The sequence below is a fragment of the Cryptomeria japonica genome, chromosome 5 (genome assembly GCF_030272615.1).
Source record: "Cryptomeria japonica chromosome 5, Sugi_1.0, whole genome shotgun sequence".
Taxonomy (NCBI): Eukaryota; Viridiplantae; Streptophyta; class Pinopsida; order Cupressales; family Cupressaceae; genus Cryptomeria; species Cryptomeria japonica.
In genome coordinates this window covers 190,817,094-190,836,448 of record NC_081409.1, presented here as the reverse complement: position 1 = coordinate 190,836,448, position 19,355 = coordinate 190,817,094, and the positions used below count along the sequence as shown (strand labels likewise).

At 35.8% G+C, this 19,355-nt stretch overlaps 1 protein-coding gene across 5 annotated transcripts in view; it reads left to right on the top strand.

The window, feature by feature from the left end:
* LOC131043276 (splicing factor U2af large subunit B) overlaps positions 1 to 19,355 on the top strand; it is a 55,004-nt gene that overhangs the window by 10,287 nt on the left and 25,362 nt on the right. For 3 of the 5 annotated variants that reach the window (XR_009105506.2, XR_009105505.2, XM_057976472.2), the window contains exons 4-6: positions 4,067 to 4,134; positions 5,299 to 5,322; positions 18,529 to 18,602. Coding sequence is in view for 2 of the 5 variants with exons in the window: in XM_057976472.2 (XP_057832455.1) it covers positions 4,067 to 4,134; positions 5,299 to 5,322; positions 18,529 to 18,602 (166 nt within the window). In the remaining 3 variants the exon portion in view is untranslated. The remainder of the gene's footprint in view (positions 1 to 4,066; positions 4,135 to 5,298; positions 5,323 to 18,528; positions 18,603 to 19,355) is intronic. The other 2 variants (XR_009105507.2, XM_057976473.2) reach the window with 1 other exon arrangement.

Here is a 19,355-nt window from a genome sequence, read left to right as displayed (position 1 = left end):
ATTCATTCATATATGCTGCTTGATTCAGCTGTGTAGAACTTTTTTGCATCAACGTTTCGAATCACATTCTGTGATTCATCATCAGGATGATAGAGCTGTAGGAGAAAGATGGATAAAACTGCAGACCAGTGCAAGATAAAAAGGATGAGAGAGGGGGAAGGGTAACTACAAAAAGAAAACAAACAAGAAATAAAAAACGAAAAGAAAAGAAAGATAAAAATAAATGAAAAAATAAATAAAAGACTAAAAAATATATACACCACAGCATGCAAATGTGAATACAAAGTTACACACACACATGTATATATATATGTAATTATATATAAATGTACACACAAACATACACATATATGTTTATATATATATGAATATGTTTTTATTTATGTATATATATTAAAGAATATATATACATAAATATAAACAAATATATGGAAAAGAATATATATGTATACATATAAGAATATATATATACATATTAAATCAAATTATATATATATATATATGCAAAAGGAAGAAAGCAAAAGAATGAAAGCAAAAAATGTAAATGCATAAATCAAAGAAAAAAGTAAACAAACAAAAAAGAAAAAGAAAAAGAAAGTAAGGAAAGAGAGCAAGGGAAAAGACGACCAAAATCGAGCTAGAGATGGCAAGCCACAAGGACAAAGGGAAACAGGAAGAAAAAGGCAAGGGGAAGGAGGAGGAGGGCAAGGCGAAATAGGGAAAGCCAAGGAAGAGGAAGCCAAGGGATGAGAAGAAAGAGGAGGGCTAAGGAGGGGAAAAACGAGGGGGTTTGAGGTTGGATTAAAGAGGATGCCAAGAGGAGCTCAGCGTCCACCCATCATCATGATTAGGTTGGATGGATGGTTATAGATTTCAATGGCTTATTTATTTTTATTTTTATCTTTCTTTTCTTTTCGTTTTTTATTTCTTGTTTGTTTTGTTTTTGTAGTTTATTTATTGGGTTTCTTTTTTTTTTTTTAGTTTCTTGTCTCAATTTTTTAATTTTTAATTTTTGTTTTTTCCTTCCCCTCTTGATTTTTGTGTTCACTCCCTTAGACTTTGTGCCACCCTTCCCCCTCTCTCATCCTTTTTATCTTGCACTGGTCTGCAGTTTTATCCATCTTTCTCCTACAGCTCTATCATCTTGATGATGAATCACGGAGTGTGATTTGAAACGTTGATGCAAAAAAGTTCTACACAGCTGAATCCAGAAGCATATATGAATGAGTATATTATTTTTTTTTTAAATCTGAGTTTTTGTCTACTTGTTTTGGATTTTTAAATTTTTTTTTACACTTTTGGTTTGCTGGTTTTTTTCCCAATTGATATTTGCTGCTATGGACTGTAAATGATCCGCTGATTACAAGTGGCTTGCCATTATGATATGTAAAAATTTCGAAGACTAAATACAATTTGAGTATTACCAGATTTTTTATATGCCCAAATATAGGTAGACGTGTATAAACCATTAACATATTGAAGGAGGTATGATCCTATCCTTGCAAGAAATATTCTTAAGCTCACCATATGCACAAATACTTTGTATCAGCTCTTATGAAAGTTACCATCTGGAAATGAAATTCTGAACTTCAAATGTGTTGTACATTATGCTTCTCTTTTCCATTCTGATAAGTCTGATACAGCCTTTTAATAAACTGAGTGATAATGTTGAACTTCAAGTCCTTGGATATCTTTTATAAACTGTGTTTTCTGCCAGAAAATAAGAATTGGTTGTCATGTAGGTGACAGCCTGCAACAGGTAAGGAAAGCATGTGTGAGAAATTTTATTCTGCTTTTAGGAGTCCTGCACCCGCCACTTATGACTTTAAAGAAAAAGCAGGTTAGTCTTCAGTCATGTAAAGTTAGTTACTTACCTGTTTTTCTAGGATCTAAGTGCAGATGCTAAGTGTTGCAAATGAAGAAATCAAATAGGATGGAATGTAGATGATTAAAAGCGAAAGGGAATGAAATCATATTTTGCAAATTATATATGGCAAGGCATAAATTGTCCTTTTATGATGGTCATAAGCTAGTTTCATTATGTAAGATAGGGTCTCCACTTGCATTTATTCTTCTAAACTCACAAAGACGCGAAGTTTCTAAGAATAGCATAGGAAATTTTTGATATTCTTTCTGGTTCAGCCCTGGAACATGCTGCATAGTGGTAAAATAGGTAGCCATTGATATGCTTCTCATATTAAAAAAACATCAGGCATCTCTACAAATGCAAAACATGTAAGAATTGCTCTATGTCAGAAAATTTTGTCAGCATCATTTTGTCAGAAAAGTAAGCATAGGAAGCATAGAAATGTGTTTCCAGATGATGAAAAGAATAGCAAATCACTTCACTGTATAATTAGTTGCCATTTCATTCGATGACTGAAAGTTAAAAACACAACCACAACAAATAACTATTGTTCAAGCATGTTTCATTATTATTATATGTGGAACAAGATATTAGAGTACTGGTATAGGCTATGTGGGATTCTAGCTGTTTTTTTTGAATGATGGTATGAATGTAAGGCCTAGTCTAGAAGAGAAAGTACAATAGGTGCCTTTAGGACCAGGAAGAGTATCATCTATAACTCCATACTTATTTTAAAAGATACATTCATGCATTCAACCCATAAAACTTGTGAGAAATTAAATTCTGTTGTATCACAAAATTGGAAAAAGAAAAACTAGCTAGCAATAAGCACTTCATGTTCCAATTTTTCCTTCTTCTGTTGCTGTGCACTTTTCTTCCACTTCACATTTTTCTCCCCTGCCCTAAGCTCATTGCAGAAGCTTTGCATGTCAGTGAGTAGGATTTCAGAATGGTTGTCCAATGAAAGGGAAGAGGTCGATCAGCCCTGTCGACAGGATTATTCTCTCTACTAAAAGTTCACTTTGGCCTCAGGTACTTATGTCTCTGATTTTTTCTTCAGGGATACCCGTCTCACAAGGGATCCTGTTGCTGCAGCTAAGAATGCTGCTCCTAGGCTGAGGCTTACCCTTCAATTTTTTTTAAGGGTGACAGCAGATTTTGCAATTACAATCCTTGAAGCCAAATTCTTGAAGGCAGGCTGCCTGGTGGAAAGAGGTATATAATTGAAGTATCAACTGGTCTATCCTACTTGAGGTTGAATTGAAGCATCAACTGATTTATCCTAATTTTCTGGGAGCAGTTGGTTCAGAATCTTTGAAATGTACTCCTTTGAAGAAAATTGATTCCTCATCTGCTCTGCCTTCTTTAAACGGCACTTTTTTCCTAACAAAATTATGGAAGTCTCTACTTCAACATCAACATATCAAGATGGCACTCTCTGTACTTCAATTGTTGAGGATTCTTTCGATTATGGGGTTTCATTGACAGCTCTTGAGAAAGCTTTTTTAGAATCATCAGATGATAGCCCGGATAAATGGACTATAGTTCAGAGAAAACAAACTTTCCAAGAAAGTGAAGAGTCAATGCAAGATGGTTCTCTGGTCCCAAGTTAAGAAGGGATGGTTGCATTTGTGATGACTTTGTTTTAGGATTATTGTTATCAATTTGTAGCTAAATAGGGCAAGTTGAGTTTTTCTGAGCCCCTCTGTTTGGGGAGGGCCTTTTCCTTTGTCATGTTTTAATTACAGGCCTTCTGTAAAGTTTCAATTATTTCTGAAGTTAATGAAGGGGAAAGGGATGCCACTTCCCTCCCTCACTTATTGGAAAAATAAAATTCTGTTGGTGGATTGTATGTTTTAGATGAGATTCCTTTACAAATGACATATTTTAATTGAACAAACTAGGCTTAGCACTTATCATGCACAAAATTTATGCTAGTTAATTAATTGATTTTAACAATATATTCCTACTAGTTACTACGTCCATGATGCATTTGATGCTTTCAGTTGGTTTAATTCTTCTAGGTGAGAAACATCATAGAAGATTTAAATTTTTCTGTTTGATCCTATATTAAAAAAAAAGTTATTTCTTTGGATCTTGATGTTTATTGTTCTTTTATGAGACAACTACTGATCTAAAATGTCTCTTGGTTGGTTTGCTTTGACTCTAAATGTGTGATATTCTTGTTTTTTTCTGCAGTAAACGGGCGAGTGGGTTTGATTTGGCACCTGCTGGTGCTTATGTTGCACCAACTACATTGCTTACAGGTCTGATAATTAAATAAAATCTTGTAATATTTACTTCTTTTGATTAGTTTGAATTCATCATTCTTAATTTTATTCACAGAAGGACAAGGGTTTCAGTGTGATTTTTAGGGTAAATATTGAGGGGAGTGACATCCTTGTAGAAATGCTCCTTTGACTGCTCGTTGTACTTGCTCTTTGTTGCAATGTTGCAAATTGTAATGATGTTGTAATGCCTTTATTTTTATTCACAGAAGGACAAGAGTTTCAGTGTGACTTTTAGGGGAAATATTGAGGGCAATCACATCCTTGTAGGAATGCTTCTTTGACTGCTCGTTGTACTTGCTCTTTGTTGCAATGTTGCAAATTTTTATGATGTAGTAATGCCTTGCAAATTATGCTAGAATCAGTGTTAATAAGTTTCCTGTTACTTGTCAAAAAAAGCTTGAAATGCTTTTACAGTGTTTTTACTTATTCATGCTGTATCAAGTCCATACAAGGCCTCTGAAGTTCATTTGCAATACCATGCATTAAATGTCATAAGACTATCAGTTGCTGTCTGCTAAGCTAGAAATGTGAGCTCAAAATTCTTTCCTTCATTAGTATAGCTCTGGTAGAATAGCAATGCATACTGAGCCACCCAAAAGCCTTTGGCAGGTAAAAGACTATACACTTTTGATTTCAAAGTTGAATGGCTTGTGACTTAGTTATCTCTCGTGAAATTGTTCCTTGAATATTTGTCCGTTTATTGCTTTTGTGAGACTATTAGTTTTGATTCCTGTCAGGCTGTTTGATATAGCACATTCCTAGATATAAAAATCTTTACTTTCCAACTTCTCTCCAAGACCCCTGCAAAAGCTTCCTCAGAACTAGGTTTAACAAATATTCTTTTTTCAATTGATTGTAAAACTTGTTTCTTTTGACTGTGTATGCAATGCTCCTTCGTATATCTATCTTGTTCTTAAATGATAATGGTTCATGACAATATTAGCCCTCTTTACTAATTTCAACTTTGAACTCCATGGTATTGCTTATAACATTTTTGAATCCTCTTATTGCTATTGTATGCATTTAAAACAAATAAATAACAAAATGTTAGCCTGTTGTCTTTTATTACATGGATTACTCTTTGTTACAGTTAACATGGCTTATAAGGTCTTTTCTACATTTCCATGTGTGTGGGTGCAGGCGAAGGTGCAGGCACAGGCATGGGTATGTAATGTTCAAAATGAGGTTTTTTTTGGGGTGCAGGGGACTCTCTCCTTCATTCCCTCTCCCCACTCTCTCTGTAGATAACTCCATATATTATAGGGGTGTGTTTGTGAGTACAAATTTAAAACCACGACATTATAAAGTGCTTGAAAATCTTATATCAACTCTCATCATCAATCTCAATATAAAACTAAAGATTTACTAAATCAGAAATAATTCAATTTTAGTGGTAAAATAATAACTAAAATTGAGTTTTGACAAATGATTTGAAATTTCTATATGTTAGCCCAACAATCAAAGGTTGTTAACTTTTTATTTCAAGATTAATAAGTAATAAGTAATCTCTTTGGTTTCTACTAGTGTTATTGATTGTCTTCTCTAATTTTAAACACACACAAGAGACTAAATTTCTCAACATAAAAACTTTGGAAAGGTTTTGAGGTTTTCCCTACCAAAATTATGTAATAGGATTGCCCTCCTAGGTTGTAAACAACCTGCAACGAACTCCATCGTTGTGTTAGGTACACAAAATCAATCCTTTTTCTTCCTCTTCCAACATCTTGCCGGAACAACTGTCATTCTCCTCATATAACTCTGCTTACCACTTTTCTCTCCTCTTGTTGCATTCCACTATGTATTGTCCTCTGCCAAAGATTCTTTCCTCTCCTCCTCCTTTGTGGGTTTTGATCCACCACAAACTGACCACCCCCACCAAATCTCACTAGAGTATCCTATACTGCTTCCACACGCTAACACACCTCATCTACTAACTCATTTCTATTAATTTCTGCTTCACAAAACTCAAAATATATATCATTGATTACCTCTGCTGCAACATTCTCTTCAATCTCCATTGCTTCAATGTCTTCTTCATCACCTCTCACTGCGATTGCAACTTCTTCAGGTAACTCATCTTCTTCACTCAAATGAACAACTCTTCGACCTTCATGATCTGCTCTCCAGGCATCACGCCTTCTTCAACAGGTCCTCGATTGACCTCTGCTGCAACCTCCATATCCATGTTCTTAACTTCATCTTCTACCTCAATCTGCGAGGTACTTGTTGTGATGTTTTCACACATCGTCCCATTGCAAATGGGGACCCCTTCTTTTTAGGCCCTCCCGGTCTTTTGGCTTGCGTTTTTTGGGGTCTTTTCGCAGCAGTCTCGTCAGTCTCTCTGCTTTGCAAGTGTTTGGGGGTCATATTGATTAAATCTGCTTTTTGTTTGAGTGAATTCGGCTAAGTCTAGGACTCGTTTTGTGAATTTTAGGGTTTTTGCCTTCTGTCCTAGATTTTAGGGGTTTCTGTTAGGGTTTTGGAAAAATTGAACATACAACTAGAATGAGGACCCTTCAAGGAACCTCCCAGTAAAATTTGAGCCAAAACGGAGCAACTTTCTATTTTTAGAAAGTTCCTATTTTTTAGGGATTTTACTAAGTCTCGGATTGGTCTAATTTTGCCAAAAATTAAACTTACTATTTTTAGTAAGTGCTTTTTTGACCTATTTTGCCCAAACCTTGACATTTTGAAACACTTACTATTTGGGAAAATCTATTTTTGGCAGGATCTTCACAGGAAAACACTGAAAGCTGAATATCTCCGAAGATGCTGAAGACTGAACGTTCCTGAAGACCATTTCTAAATCCGGAGGAGTCAGAAGGCAGACAATTTGGGTCAAAAAATGGTTAAGTTTGGAACTCCTATTCCATAAGAGGAAAGCATGCAAAATCATCCAAGTCCAGAAATTCACATCAATCCACCAATGTCATCCTGATCCGAAAATGGCTTGAAATTTGACTAAGTTTGGAAATTTGGAAGATCTTCCGAAATCCATAATTTGCATTATGATTCCTATGGACCTAAAACCACTCTCAAACATCCTGACAATATATATGAAATATAACTTAAAGTATAAGAAAGGAAAAAGACATATTGAAGATGCCACTTTTACTTAAATGTTATATTTCATATATATATCTTGACGAAGAGCCTGAAATGATGGAAAAATCCATGAATCCATGAACGTGGTGAAAATGTGCCCAAGACTGGGCTGGGGCGCTGAATTGAAGATGCCATTCACAAGTGCAATAATCCACCTCTCCATGGACAGAGCCAAAATGCGCCCAGGTCTGGGCTGGGGCGCTGAATTGAAGATGCCATTCACAAGTGCAATAATCCACCTCTCCATGGATAGAGCCAAAATGCGCCTAGGTCTGGGCTAGGGCGCTGAATTGAAGATGCCATTCACAAGTGCAATAATCCACCTCTCCATGGACAGAGCCAAAATGCGCCCAGGTCTGGGCTGGGGCGCTGAATTCATGAAGTCATTCACAAGTGCAAAAATCCACCTGTCCATGGACATGGCCAAAATGCGCCCAGGTATGGGTTGGGGCACTGAATCCAAGAAGCCATTCACAGAAAGAAAATTCATGAATCCTTGGCATGGTGAAAATTTCACCCAAGCTAAAATATTGAAATTTTGCCTAAGGCATGGAATCCAAGGAGTCAAGGAAGAATAAAACGCAGGATTCCTCTCGGGCGAATTTTCGAATATGCTATTTTTAGACACCAAATCTCGACCAAGTGTGGAAAATTTTATAGATTCGGAATCAAGGTGAAATTCTTCATCAAATGAACTTGGCTCCTAAATTTTAGGAGGATCCCTAAAAATAGGGATGTTGAAAAGGAGACATGGACAATTCACAAAACAATAAATTCCTTCCTCAGGAGGAATTTCCGCCCCGGCCTTGTGGAGGGCGCCAGAATGAACAGTGCACAAAGAGATGAATTCCTTTATCCAGGAAGAATTGCACCCAAGAAGAAGAAATTCCAGGAGAGGTGAAAATTTGGCTAAGTAATGGAAATTCCTTCCTTCAGGACATAATTCCAGGAAAGGTGAAAAATTGACTAAGTGTTGGAAATTCCTTCCTTCATGACAGAGTTCCTAAAAAAGGTGAAAATTTGGCCAAGTGTTGGAAATTCCTTCCTTCGGGACAAAATTCCAAGCAAGGAAGAAATCACACCCAAGGATGAATTGAACATAAAATTTCTAAGGCAAGGAAGGAATCAAGGATGAACGGAACAAGAAATTTCCCCCCCAGGGAAAAATTTGAAAAATCCATTCTCGGGCATCAAATCACATCCAAATTTTAAAAGTTTTACAGATTTGGATTTGTAGGAGAATTCTCTTCCTTCTGGACTTGAAACCCTAATTTGTGCAAAATTCCTAAAAAAATAGCAGATGTTGAATAATCATTGAAAATCTTTTCCAGAGCAAGGCAAGTTCAAAAACTTCAAGAAAAATTCTTCATGGATCAAATTCCTCTCTCCTAAAGTTTTCTCTCTCCAAGGTTTTCTCGCCGAGTGGCAGTGTGGTCATTGCATGTTGAATTTATGGTAGATTCCTTTTGCATGCAGCCGCCGCATGTGGAAATGATGGAGCATTTATGACATAATGGGGTGATTTTTGCATGGATGAATATTCAATGCATGTTGGGCGAATTTGAAGGAGGTGGTGCATTTAATGCGCAATGGATGCTATTTTGGGTACTTTTGAATTAATTGTATATGGGCATGATGGGTTATTAATTGGAGATTCCCACCTTGTTGCATCGTGAGTGGAGAATCTTTTAGGGAAAACCCTAATTAGGGTTTGCATGTAGCCAGGGCTTGAAGCCTATATAAGGGGTGACCCCCCTCATTTGTAAAGGAGGGAGCTTTGTCTGAAATTGTTGCGATAAGTTTTGAGATAATAACAGTGAAACATTGTTCTCTGATGGTGTCCACTTAAATTATTATTTCAAAGCTTGCATGGTTTCACCTTCCTCACTTAGATTAGATTTAGTTTAGTGCTTTGATTCCAATGGAGAATGTAATGGTGTTTGATGAATTTCCATGGTTAATATTTTTTGCATCTTGCTGATTGTAAGTTGCAGTGTAAAGTTAGCCTGAACCCCCAAATTTGTGCTAAGTTCAATTGTGAATAGTCATTTGGATTGCGCCATGTTGGGTATTTAGATGCACTTTTCTCAATATGAAAATCCTCCAACATCCTCAGAAGATTGGACCGGTTCTTGCGGAGTTGTAGTTTATCTTGGCGAAGCAGAGCTTGGTTTATTTGGAATTTGTCCACCAGAGAACTATTCATTATCACTGCCCTTAGGAGTAGATTTAGATCCTTCTGAACCCTTTCCCCTTTCTTTCAGTTCATTTTAGTCCATTCGAAGTGGAAGCATCGCAAAATTGCCATATCGGATGATGGAGTTCCAGCCACAGCAAAGAAGTGAAAGAATTATGCAAACGTAAGGCCCCTTGGATTACCAGCAATCACATCAGCCAACTAAGTCACGTCCGTAGCATAAAGGAACCTTGGAGTCGATTGTCTGATCTTCCTGCAATCTTAGCAGACAATCGCACTTTGATCAAGAGAGAGTGAAGGGACCGTTAGGCAACTTTATTCTGTGTTCGACGCTGTCATAAAAAAACACATCAACAGTACCATCACCTTCTTCACATCCTCTACTTTCATTCACCAACTGATGATCCATTGTGACTGTGTTCTCTCGTTTCTCTTCATTTGTGTGGGCTGATCTCACGTCTTTCTTCTTTCGGCTGCAACTGTCCTTTCTCATCGAGGTTGTCCACATCCCATGATTCTCTTCCCAATATCGCTCCAAAAACGAAATCAACATGGGCCTCTTCATGACCCATTTTGTCCTCTTCTTTGGACTCATCCTCTCATCTGCTGCAATCTCTCACCTTCACTTTCAAATTTGCACAACATTGGCTTCCTTTCTCTCAATCGATTGGGATTTTGCCCACCCGCAAGGATCCTTTTGAGCTCTCCTCAACCGCTTCACACCTTCAACTTTCTTTCCATGACTTGTCCCTCTCAGCTTTCAATTGCTCAAGACTCCTCATGCACCTGCAATAATTTTCTTGAACCTTTGAGACAACTCTTCTGCTTCCAACTTCACCCGCAAGGCCTGGTGTAGACTCTACACACTTTGGACCCCTCGCTGTGATACCTATTGATGCAAGGCGACCCATTGCTTGCATATGCAGAGATTCTCTGCTCTTACATTAACCTTCATACATTTATGCAACGAACAATCTCAATCTCATTTAATTGAATAACAAAACTAATCTTGCAACAGAAATCACAATCAGGCCTTCAATGGCCTTTCTATCTGCACTAATTTTATCTTTCCTAATTCTCAATTCTGCATCTCTCATTCACTTTTCTGTTTGAGACCCAACTCTCCTCTCAACCGCTATCCACTAATGATGCCTCTCCTTCCTATCCCCGCACCTCACCATTAACTAGTGCCTAGCTTAATCTCTTTATTGCCAGACTTTGCTGTCTATGCTTTGCAGCTTCTATTCTTTGCTTCTACCCATGCAGCCACACTCCACCCTTTTCTTCTTCTCACACTCTCTTCATGCAACCCCCTTAACACACACTTGGCCGAATTCAATTAAATTCTTATTGGATTGATTCCCCCTCTTAGCTGTTACCGGCCATTTCTACTTCCTCTCTTTCGTAGCCCATAGCAACCCACACTCTTCGTGGTGTTGACTCCCTCTATTGCATTTTATAATATGTTATTGCCTCTTCGATTCATATTCCACTAAACTGCTTCCACTCCTCTTGTATCGATTCATATTTGCCATGGAATCTGCCTTTCATATTTTGACCTGCAATCAAACACGTGTGAAGCTGAATCAATTTGGATTCTATCTTTGATTTGATTTCTTGCGCACCTCTTCCTAAGGCGTTTCTCTTACTTTTCAAAGTTGTGAATTTTGTGTTTCTGCTGTTTCCATCTCAGCTACCTATTCTTTATGCATTTCTATTCTTCTATTCACCACTGGCATCAAAAAAGACTTGCATTGCAATTGTTCAAAAGTTTTAAGGGCCTTCTTATGCTTAGATGGTATCTATACCGTTTGTCAAAACTCCATTACAAGCTTTGTATGGATGCTGACAAAGGCTTGCGGAATTTGTCTTTGCGCCTGTCAAGTTATTTGCTTGAAAGTCTCTAAAGTCTTATCGACAGATCCATTTTATGCATATCCTACAGTCTGATTCAACATTTTGAGGCATTGGGTCAAACAGCTCACATGTCATCTCTATGTTTCCACATTTTACATACATGTCTAGGAGAGCAGTTGCATATTACAACATCTAACAAAATTTATGAATTGATGGATGTCCATGCAGGCCGCGAGCTCCCAGCCTCGATTTCTGCATAATGTGGATTCTAATGTCTGGCTTCCTTGAGAAACCTTGAATCCAGTAATTAAGCAAAGAAGGCCGGTTGAAAACAATCTTTCACTTTACTATTGTAGCATGATAAGCCTGTACGTGTTGTTCTTCATGCAAATGTAAAGGTCTATCCAGAAGCCTATGTGCTTTGAGATGAGAAGTCTCTCACAAGTTGAAGTTGATCATGAAGAGATGTCAACACGCCAAGACAAATCCAAAATAAAACCGAGAAAACAAAACTGAAAATGTTTTTGGCGGTGCTGAACAACAGTACGCCTGTGTGCGCCTGCACCAATATGTCTTGGGTGATAAATGATATCTTGAGGTAGTGTTTAACTATATGACATTATCGTATAAATATACAACATTATCAACTTGATATCTTAAAGTTGATGCTACATCTGGTTGACTTATTATAGATAGGACATCAGTAGTTTCAATACTATGAATTAGTCAAGATCCTAGAGTCTAATTTTAGTAGCGTTTGAATATGGAGTTGGTGTATTTTTTTTCAGTCGTTTTTTGTAACAACAAATACATACCTCATAATAATATATAGCCAACAATACTAAGGGCCAAAACTAGTTATTTTAGTCCATATATGTTTTTGACTCTTCTATGTATAAAAGATGACCAAAAACTTACACCATGTAATACTAAATATCCTACTTTTTAAATCAATCAATTTCACAAATTAGAAGTTATTTTATATTTCAATTATAGTCAACAATCAATAAAACCTCGTAGCTACATTTTATACACCTAATATGTAATCACAACGCTAAAATCCCAGTCAGCCTATATGTCCAACATATTAATTTGTGTTAAGACAATTTATAGATATTCAAGGACTTAACGTTTAAGTCAAGAAATTGATACCAATTGATACTCTAAATTTGTTCAGAAATAGCCAGTAAATAGTAAATACTAAACATTTTTCGAAGCTATGACTTAGGCTTTAAAAAAATATTATTAATTCTTGAATACAAATCTAGTGTAATACTTATTCTGGATGTAGTCTCCGACCCTTGTCTATGTGATAATCAATCATATTTGCACAAATTAATTACTATCTGCTGTCCAAATTGATTGGCCTACAACATAATATGATCCTTATGTCAAATAGTTTAATCCATAAACCTTGATATGCTTAGTATTATTCTCTCATTAGTCTATGTTTATATTTTCTATAATAAGGAATGACTATCACCTTCTAGAATATGTCATAGTGTAGGGAAAGTGCCATAGAATGTAAGATAACATTTGAAGTACTTCCCATGAGGCAATGAAATATTAGCTCATTCTCAAAGTAGAGGTTTATATTGATTTTATCTCATCTTTTAATTAATACTAAAAAACCTTGTAAGAATCCCTATGTGTCAACCAGTATTATGCCAAATAAATAATAAATATTTAATTATTTATTAAGGTTCAACTATAATAAATCGCAAATAATCGCTAAACAATGAAATTAAATCTTCAACTAAAAGTTTGCAGTTTTAAACAGAAAACTAGATTGTCATAAAAGAGTCGTAACTTTCACTTATCTCAACCAAATCCAAATTTCAAGATGTTCCGGAAAGCCAGAAAGGAGGAGAATAAAACCCAGAAATAGCTTAAAATAATAATTCGTGTGAGAGTAGTTTTTCTGCTATCAGCCTGTATAATTGAAACAACATAATGCAACAGGGTCAAAAAAAAGGTTTACTTCCACTTTATGAGGTTGTTTGTCTAAATCAGAATATGATGAATATGCTCAAAGATAAAAACTTTGTTTCAATTTTATTGTTTCTCTAGAAATATTGACACATACAGCAAACTAATGGTTGCAATATACTTAGTTAAAATCTGGCATGTGGTGACTATGCAATTCATCATCCTCAACAAAATGAATAAGAAAAAGGAGATTTACAACAGTAGTGGGATTGGCCTCATGACATGTCCACAAGGGGATATGACCTTGCTTGTAATGTTCCCTTCTGGGATATACTTAAATCTTGCCCTAAAATCATAAGTTCAATTTAAATAAGAGATATAGTTCATTAGGATACAAATTCACCAATTAACAATTGTCTTTCCAACATAAACTTTGGTTTAAACCCTACAATAATGTTAGTCAATTTTTGTAATCTCACTATTTTGCTAATACGTTGAGTGATATAATGATATCCATGTATAACCTCCAATTTTGTGGCATGGAGGATATGATGGCGCAGATTTAGTGATACTTATACTGATAAGGGGTTCGCAGAACGGAAAGGTAGAACATGATATGAAGAAAGCTATCGAACTATAATGTACCTTTTTTTGTCAGTAATACAAGGGTGCTGCCCCAATGCAGCAGTTTATCTAGCAAAAAAAATGTTAGTCAATATTTGAAAGGTAATGCATAAGACCAATTAGAGTTGCAATAATTTATAAATGCATACATAATTAATTGCATTAATAATTAAATGATATTCTATATTCAAATCATATAATATCTATTGAACTCTCTAATTTCTCTTCCAGAATCAACCATACTTTGGATTGGGGAAAATATGATAGGGCACTTGGAGACTGTTCTCCACAACTAAGCCCAAGGGTGCAGAACATCCAACCAAGACAATAAGACCTCTTGGCTTCACAAGTGGTAGGAACATCCAACCAAGACAATTCCATTCCACTTGGGGTGGTGTGCTTATATTATGGGAACTGGTCTGCTGCCACTCCTTATAATGTTTACTTATTGATCCATATATGATTGTTTATTTCAATTCCCACAACCAACCATCATGGGGATTGGAGAGGATAACACAAAGGGTGCCAGAGGCCATCCACAACTAAGCCCAAAGGTGCAGAGCATCCAACCAAGACAACTCGACCCCTTGGCCCACAAGTGGCAGGATCATCCAACGTAGAAAATTCCATCCGACTTGGGGTGGCCTACATAGAGGGGAAACCTGTATCTGCTCTCCCAAATGCATCTCCTTCCTCACACACATATGATTATTTTTGGGAAAATAAATAAATTAATAAATAAATTAAGAAGCTAGATTGATTATCATTTGTCATTATTAATTATACCGAATACATAAGAAATTATATGTTAGACAATATCTTCATCATGCATACCACAATATTTGCTATAACACAAGATGGCTGTATTCTGAAATGTAGATTGCTTATATCAATATTGATCTGATGCAATTCCTTGATGCCTTATTCTGAATACTGATCTGGCTTATATGCCCCTCAAGGAGTGAAGGGTTGTGTCTTTTATTTGGTCACAACCCTCGTAGAAATAGCATTTCTTCCTACATGTCTTTTGCCTCTTAATTCATTAAATCACTGTTTGTTATTTTGATGAAGTCGCTCCGTAAGAAACCCATGGCTTACCTTAACAAACTGGAGCCTTACTCATTGTATATGGAGTGCTGTGTAAAGGTTAGTCTATGTAGCAATGGGAGAGAATTGTTTCCTTCTTGTCTAGGCCGATTAGTATACCAATCAAATCGTTCGATCTGCTACTTGATCCTTAATCTAAACCTCAGAAAATTGAGAAGTCTTATAAATAAGTCAATTCTCTGAGCATAGTGATATGTTTTTGAATGCTTTTATTATGTTACTTCCTTCTTGCTTTTTGGGAGAGATTATTCATGGTGGGATCACGACATTGCTGAATTGCTCCTTTGGGTGGAATTAGATCTCATCCAACCGTTCTTTGAGTGGGACTTACCTCACAAAACAACTGTCTTCAATCTATATGGGCCTTACTAAAGAATTGATCAACGGATGGGACTTTACCTCAGCAAACTACTTCTTAGATGGGATTTACCACATCAAACCTCTCAGATTGATCTTCAACTCATCTATCAACAACTACTACTAAATCATTGTTCCAATCTCTGAGCTACTAATGAGCACAAGACTGGAAATTGCCCTCCAGCCTTTTGATGGAACTCAGTCAGATTGATCTTGACGATCCTGTGCTTAGTCACAAGATTTGCCGTATTTCAGCCATGAAGTTTAAAATTTGGTAACTTAAGAGAAAACCTAAAAATTCCTTGGAGTTCTTCCAAAATTTCGTACAGTGTAGGGCTTATATTTTTCTATTAAAATACATTTTTAGAAGTCCCTGGGTGTTTAATTTGTGCTGCCTCTGTTGAATTCATTGGTGAACATGGTGGCCATTGCATATTCAAACAATTCAGATGAGCTTCGAGTTAGAAGTCTGGTGTTGCAAAACACACTACTTTTGGATACTGCTGCTGGCTAGACATGTTTTTCTCCCCAATGTATTCGTGAAACATGGGCACCACTCTCCCGTGACTTAAATATCCGAAGCATCCCCATTAAGTTTAGATTTTGTTTTAATTTTTTTAAAAATAAAATCCAATATCTTTATATTTTGTTTTAAACAATTTGTTTTTAATTTCGTATTTTATTCAACATATAAATTCCAATATGTTATTTATATATTTATATTTTTATGAATACGTTACTTAATAGTTAAAAATATTTAAATTAGATTTTTAATTATAATACATTTATCATTTCATATATAAAATCCAATATATTTGTTATTTATATTTTAATAATATTTAAATTAAAATTTTAAACATATTTATATTAATGTTACTAAATTTTAATTTTAATATATTAAAATTTTACATAAAATTGTTTTATTTACTTTGATTTATTACTTATATTTTAAAAAAATCAAATTTATATTGACGAATTTAATCACATTTTTTTTGTCAAATTTTTTCCTTTGTTGAATTTCATCCAAATTTTATTATTGCCGAACACGAACTCGAACTTGAAGCTTGTGACATAGGTCATGTGGACCATAGATCGCTACATGAAGCTCCCTAACATTTTTAACATGGTTTTCCTTGGTAATTGTCTCCGTGACAATAGAACTTCCCCTCCCAATCAATTTTATTTTTATGGGTGTCGGGCATAGTTCATAGACTGAGCACTTGGCAAGCCAAAAGTTTGACTCTTGGCAAAAGCTCGGCAACTTAATAAACACAACCTAAAAAACAAAAATTTTATGCAAAATACAGCTACAAAATGTAATCAAGACCTTCAAAACCATACAGTCCTTCATGGTGCACATCATTTTCATAATTTTTTATAAGGCAAAAAATAATGCTTATAAAGCCAAAAAAAGTATTTTTTGGAGTGTTCAATATGGCCAAATAGGGCTCATCTTATCCGCATTTTTTGCACGTTTTTTGGAGCTGCAAATGAAACAGTTGGGCTTGCTGAGTTTAACAAAAGAAATGGCTCTTGGGCTTGGCAAGTTAAACCTGCATAAACTTGCTGGCCGGAAAATCATATGAGTACTCGCCAAGCTGGTGAATTATGGTGTTGGGTACTACAGATGATCATTCTCCATCTTGAAAGAAACTATCAGGCAACATGGAAGAAACTATTGGTCAACATTTTTATGTCCTTAGATGGAAAGAAGAACCATTCATGGTTTGGTTTCATCTTCACCAAGCATGTAGACACACTGCTGTGCTATTGTTGATCAATTTATTTGCCTTTCTGTCAAGTTGGAAGTATGAGACACTGATGTGGCCATTTCAAATTCAAATTGAATTTTGTAAAGGCTGTTTCCTCATATCTGGAACAATTTATAGCTTCTTACTATCATTAGTTTAGGGCATGCTTTGAGCTTGCTTTTAAGGTGGAAGCCAAGCAACACCAAGAATCAGCAAAACCCAACTTGTCTTTTTCCTCTTAAAAAAAGATTTTATTTTGTTTCCATGTCATGGAAGTTTCTTCTAAGCCTGCCAACTCATCCACAAAGACACTTTCTTCTAAAAGGTTTTAACACCTTCTGGTAATGGAGGAACTATTGCCTTTAGCACAAGCACAGTGGGCATTTGTTCAACAAGTTTCAATCTTCAAAATTAATAGTGAAGGCACTTCTAGTTAAACCAAAGCTCTTCTTAGAGACTTAGAGATTCAGTTGTCTGACACCAGTTCTTATAGTTCCCAACATCCTTATGGTTTATTTCTTCTGTACCATTGGTTGGGAAGCTATGTTAACTCACAACTGCCAAACCAAAATAGGTTGGTGAATCTTATCCTTGAAAACAACAATCAGAAGAACTTAATGTCATGGGAGTGTGCGGATTAACTTTAGTTGCCAACTACAGTGTATTCGCATATGTACTATTGGTAATGGGTTGAGGATGGGCTGTCCATACTCATTACTTGTAAGTGTTCAGTTAAATTTTACAGTCACTCATCTAAGGAATAGTTGACTGTGATATTACTTGATTTGATTGTTGCAGTTTGATATCCAGTTCTCATGAACTTCTTTCAGATAGAGGATCCATGAAATTTCTCATGCTAGAGTCCAAAAGAACCCCATGTTATCAATAGAAAGATCTTTTGATTAAACTTCAGCGACAAAATATGTGTTGTTCTTTATTACCGTTGTGCAGTACTTAAAAGATCAAGTACAAAAGGCTGTGCTATGTGGAAATCTTAGCTATTTAATCTAATAGCTGTCAGCTAACATGATATCTACATTCATTTTAAAATTATAAGATGTCATTTTATAGTTCATACATAATTCTTTGAGGCAGTACTTCATTGTTTTTTAAAAATTGATTGTTTGGATGCTATGTTTAGCACTACTAAGTTTTATTTGTGTTAACCTATGTCTTTAATTGATCATCTAGTATGGTATCATCAACTTTAGTACTTTATGGAATTATTTTCTTGCTGTGTGCATTTCGAGACATACACGATCTTTATATAAAGAGAGAATATGAATAATGGCTAGGGTCTGGGTAAATACTTCCAGTTGTAACCTAACATGAAAACTTTGACAGGTAGTTGGGGTCCATTTTTTAAATAAAATTTAATTTTTTTTTCGTGCTTCAGATTTTATTATTTTATTTGCAGTAATTGATATTTGCTTCTTGATGCAGGTCTCATGCCCGGAATTGGACAGGCTATGCCAGGAGTATTCACTTCAATGTTTCCATTTGCTGGTGGTACTCAAGTACGTTCTCCAAGAATGATTTATCTTGCAATCCCATAGCTTAATGTTATCTATTGAATTGATATTGCAGTGCCAGTACTCCAAAAATGTGGCCCACTTTTGTCAGCTATTTTATAGGTCGTGAAGGATGTCCAAAGAATGCAAATTATGTATCCAGATTTTTTATTTATTTATTAATCCTCTGAAATAATACCAAATCTTTTTTTGAGCAACTCAAATGAATGTGCCAAATAGAAGAGGCTTTCCAATGGTGTTAATTTTTTTTTCTATTTGATCAGTAATATTTATATTTTATTATTTAAAGCTAAGAAGTACAACTTCATCAAAATTTTCCAATATCAAACCACCCAAACCACTCACAAAACCATCCAAACCACCCATCTAAAACCATGATTTCCAAAATCAGTGTTCCACTCAAACACTACCCCACACCCACATCTTCAAGAACGAAGGTTCACAATTACATCATGCCAATCAAAATTCTGGCCGAAACTGTTCGAATAGTTTATAACAGAAACAGAAATTGAATTTTCCAAATAAAATTTTATCTAAACAAAAAAATGGCACCCAGAAGTACCCTAGCCCGGAGAACACCTCATCTCTCTGTCTTCACATCTCCTCCAGCCGAGGCGTATGAATCTCCATTGTTCCTCCCTGTATCTTCGGCAGCAGCCCCTTGAGAATTTGGACCTTCCGCCACTCCACCAACGTCGCTGGCCACACCACCCAATTCACCCCTTGCCTTGCCAATTC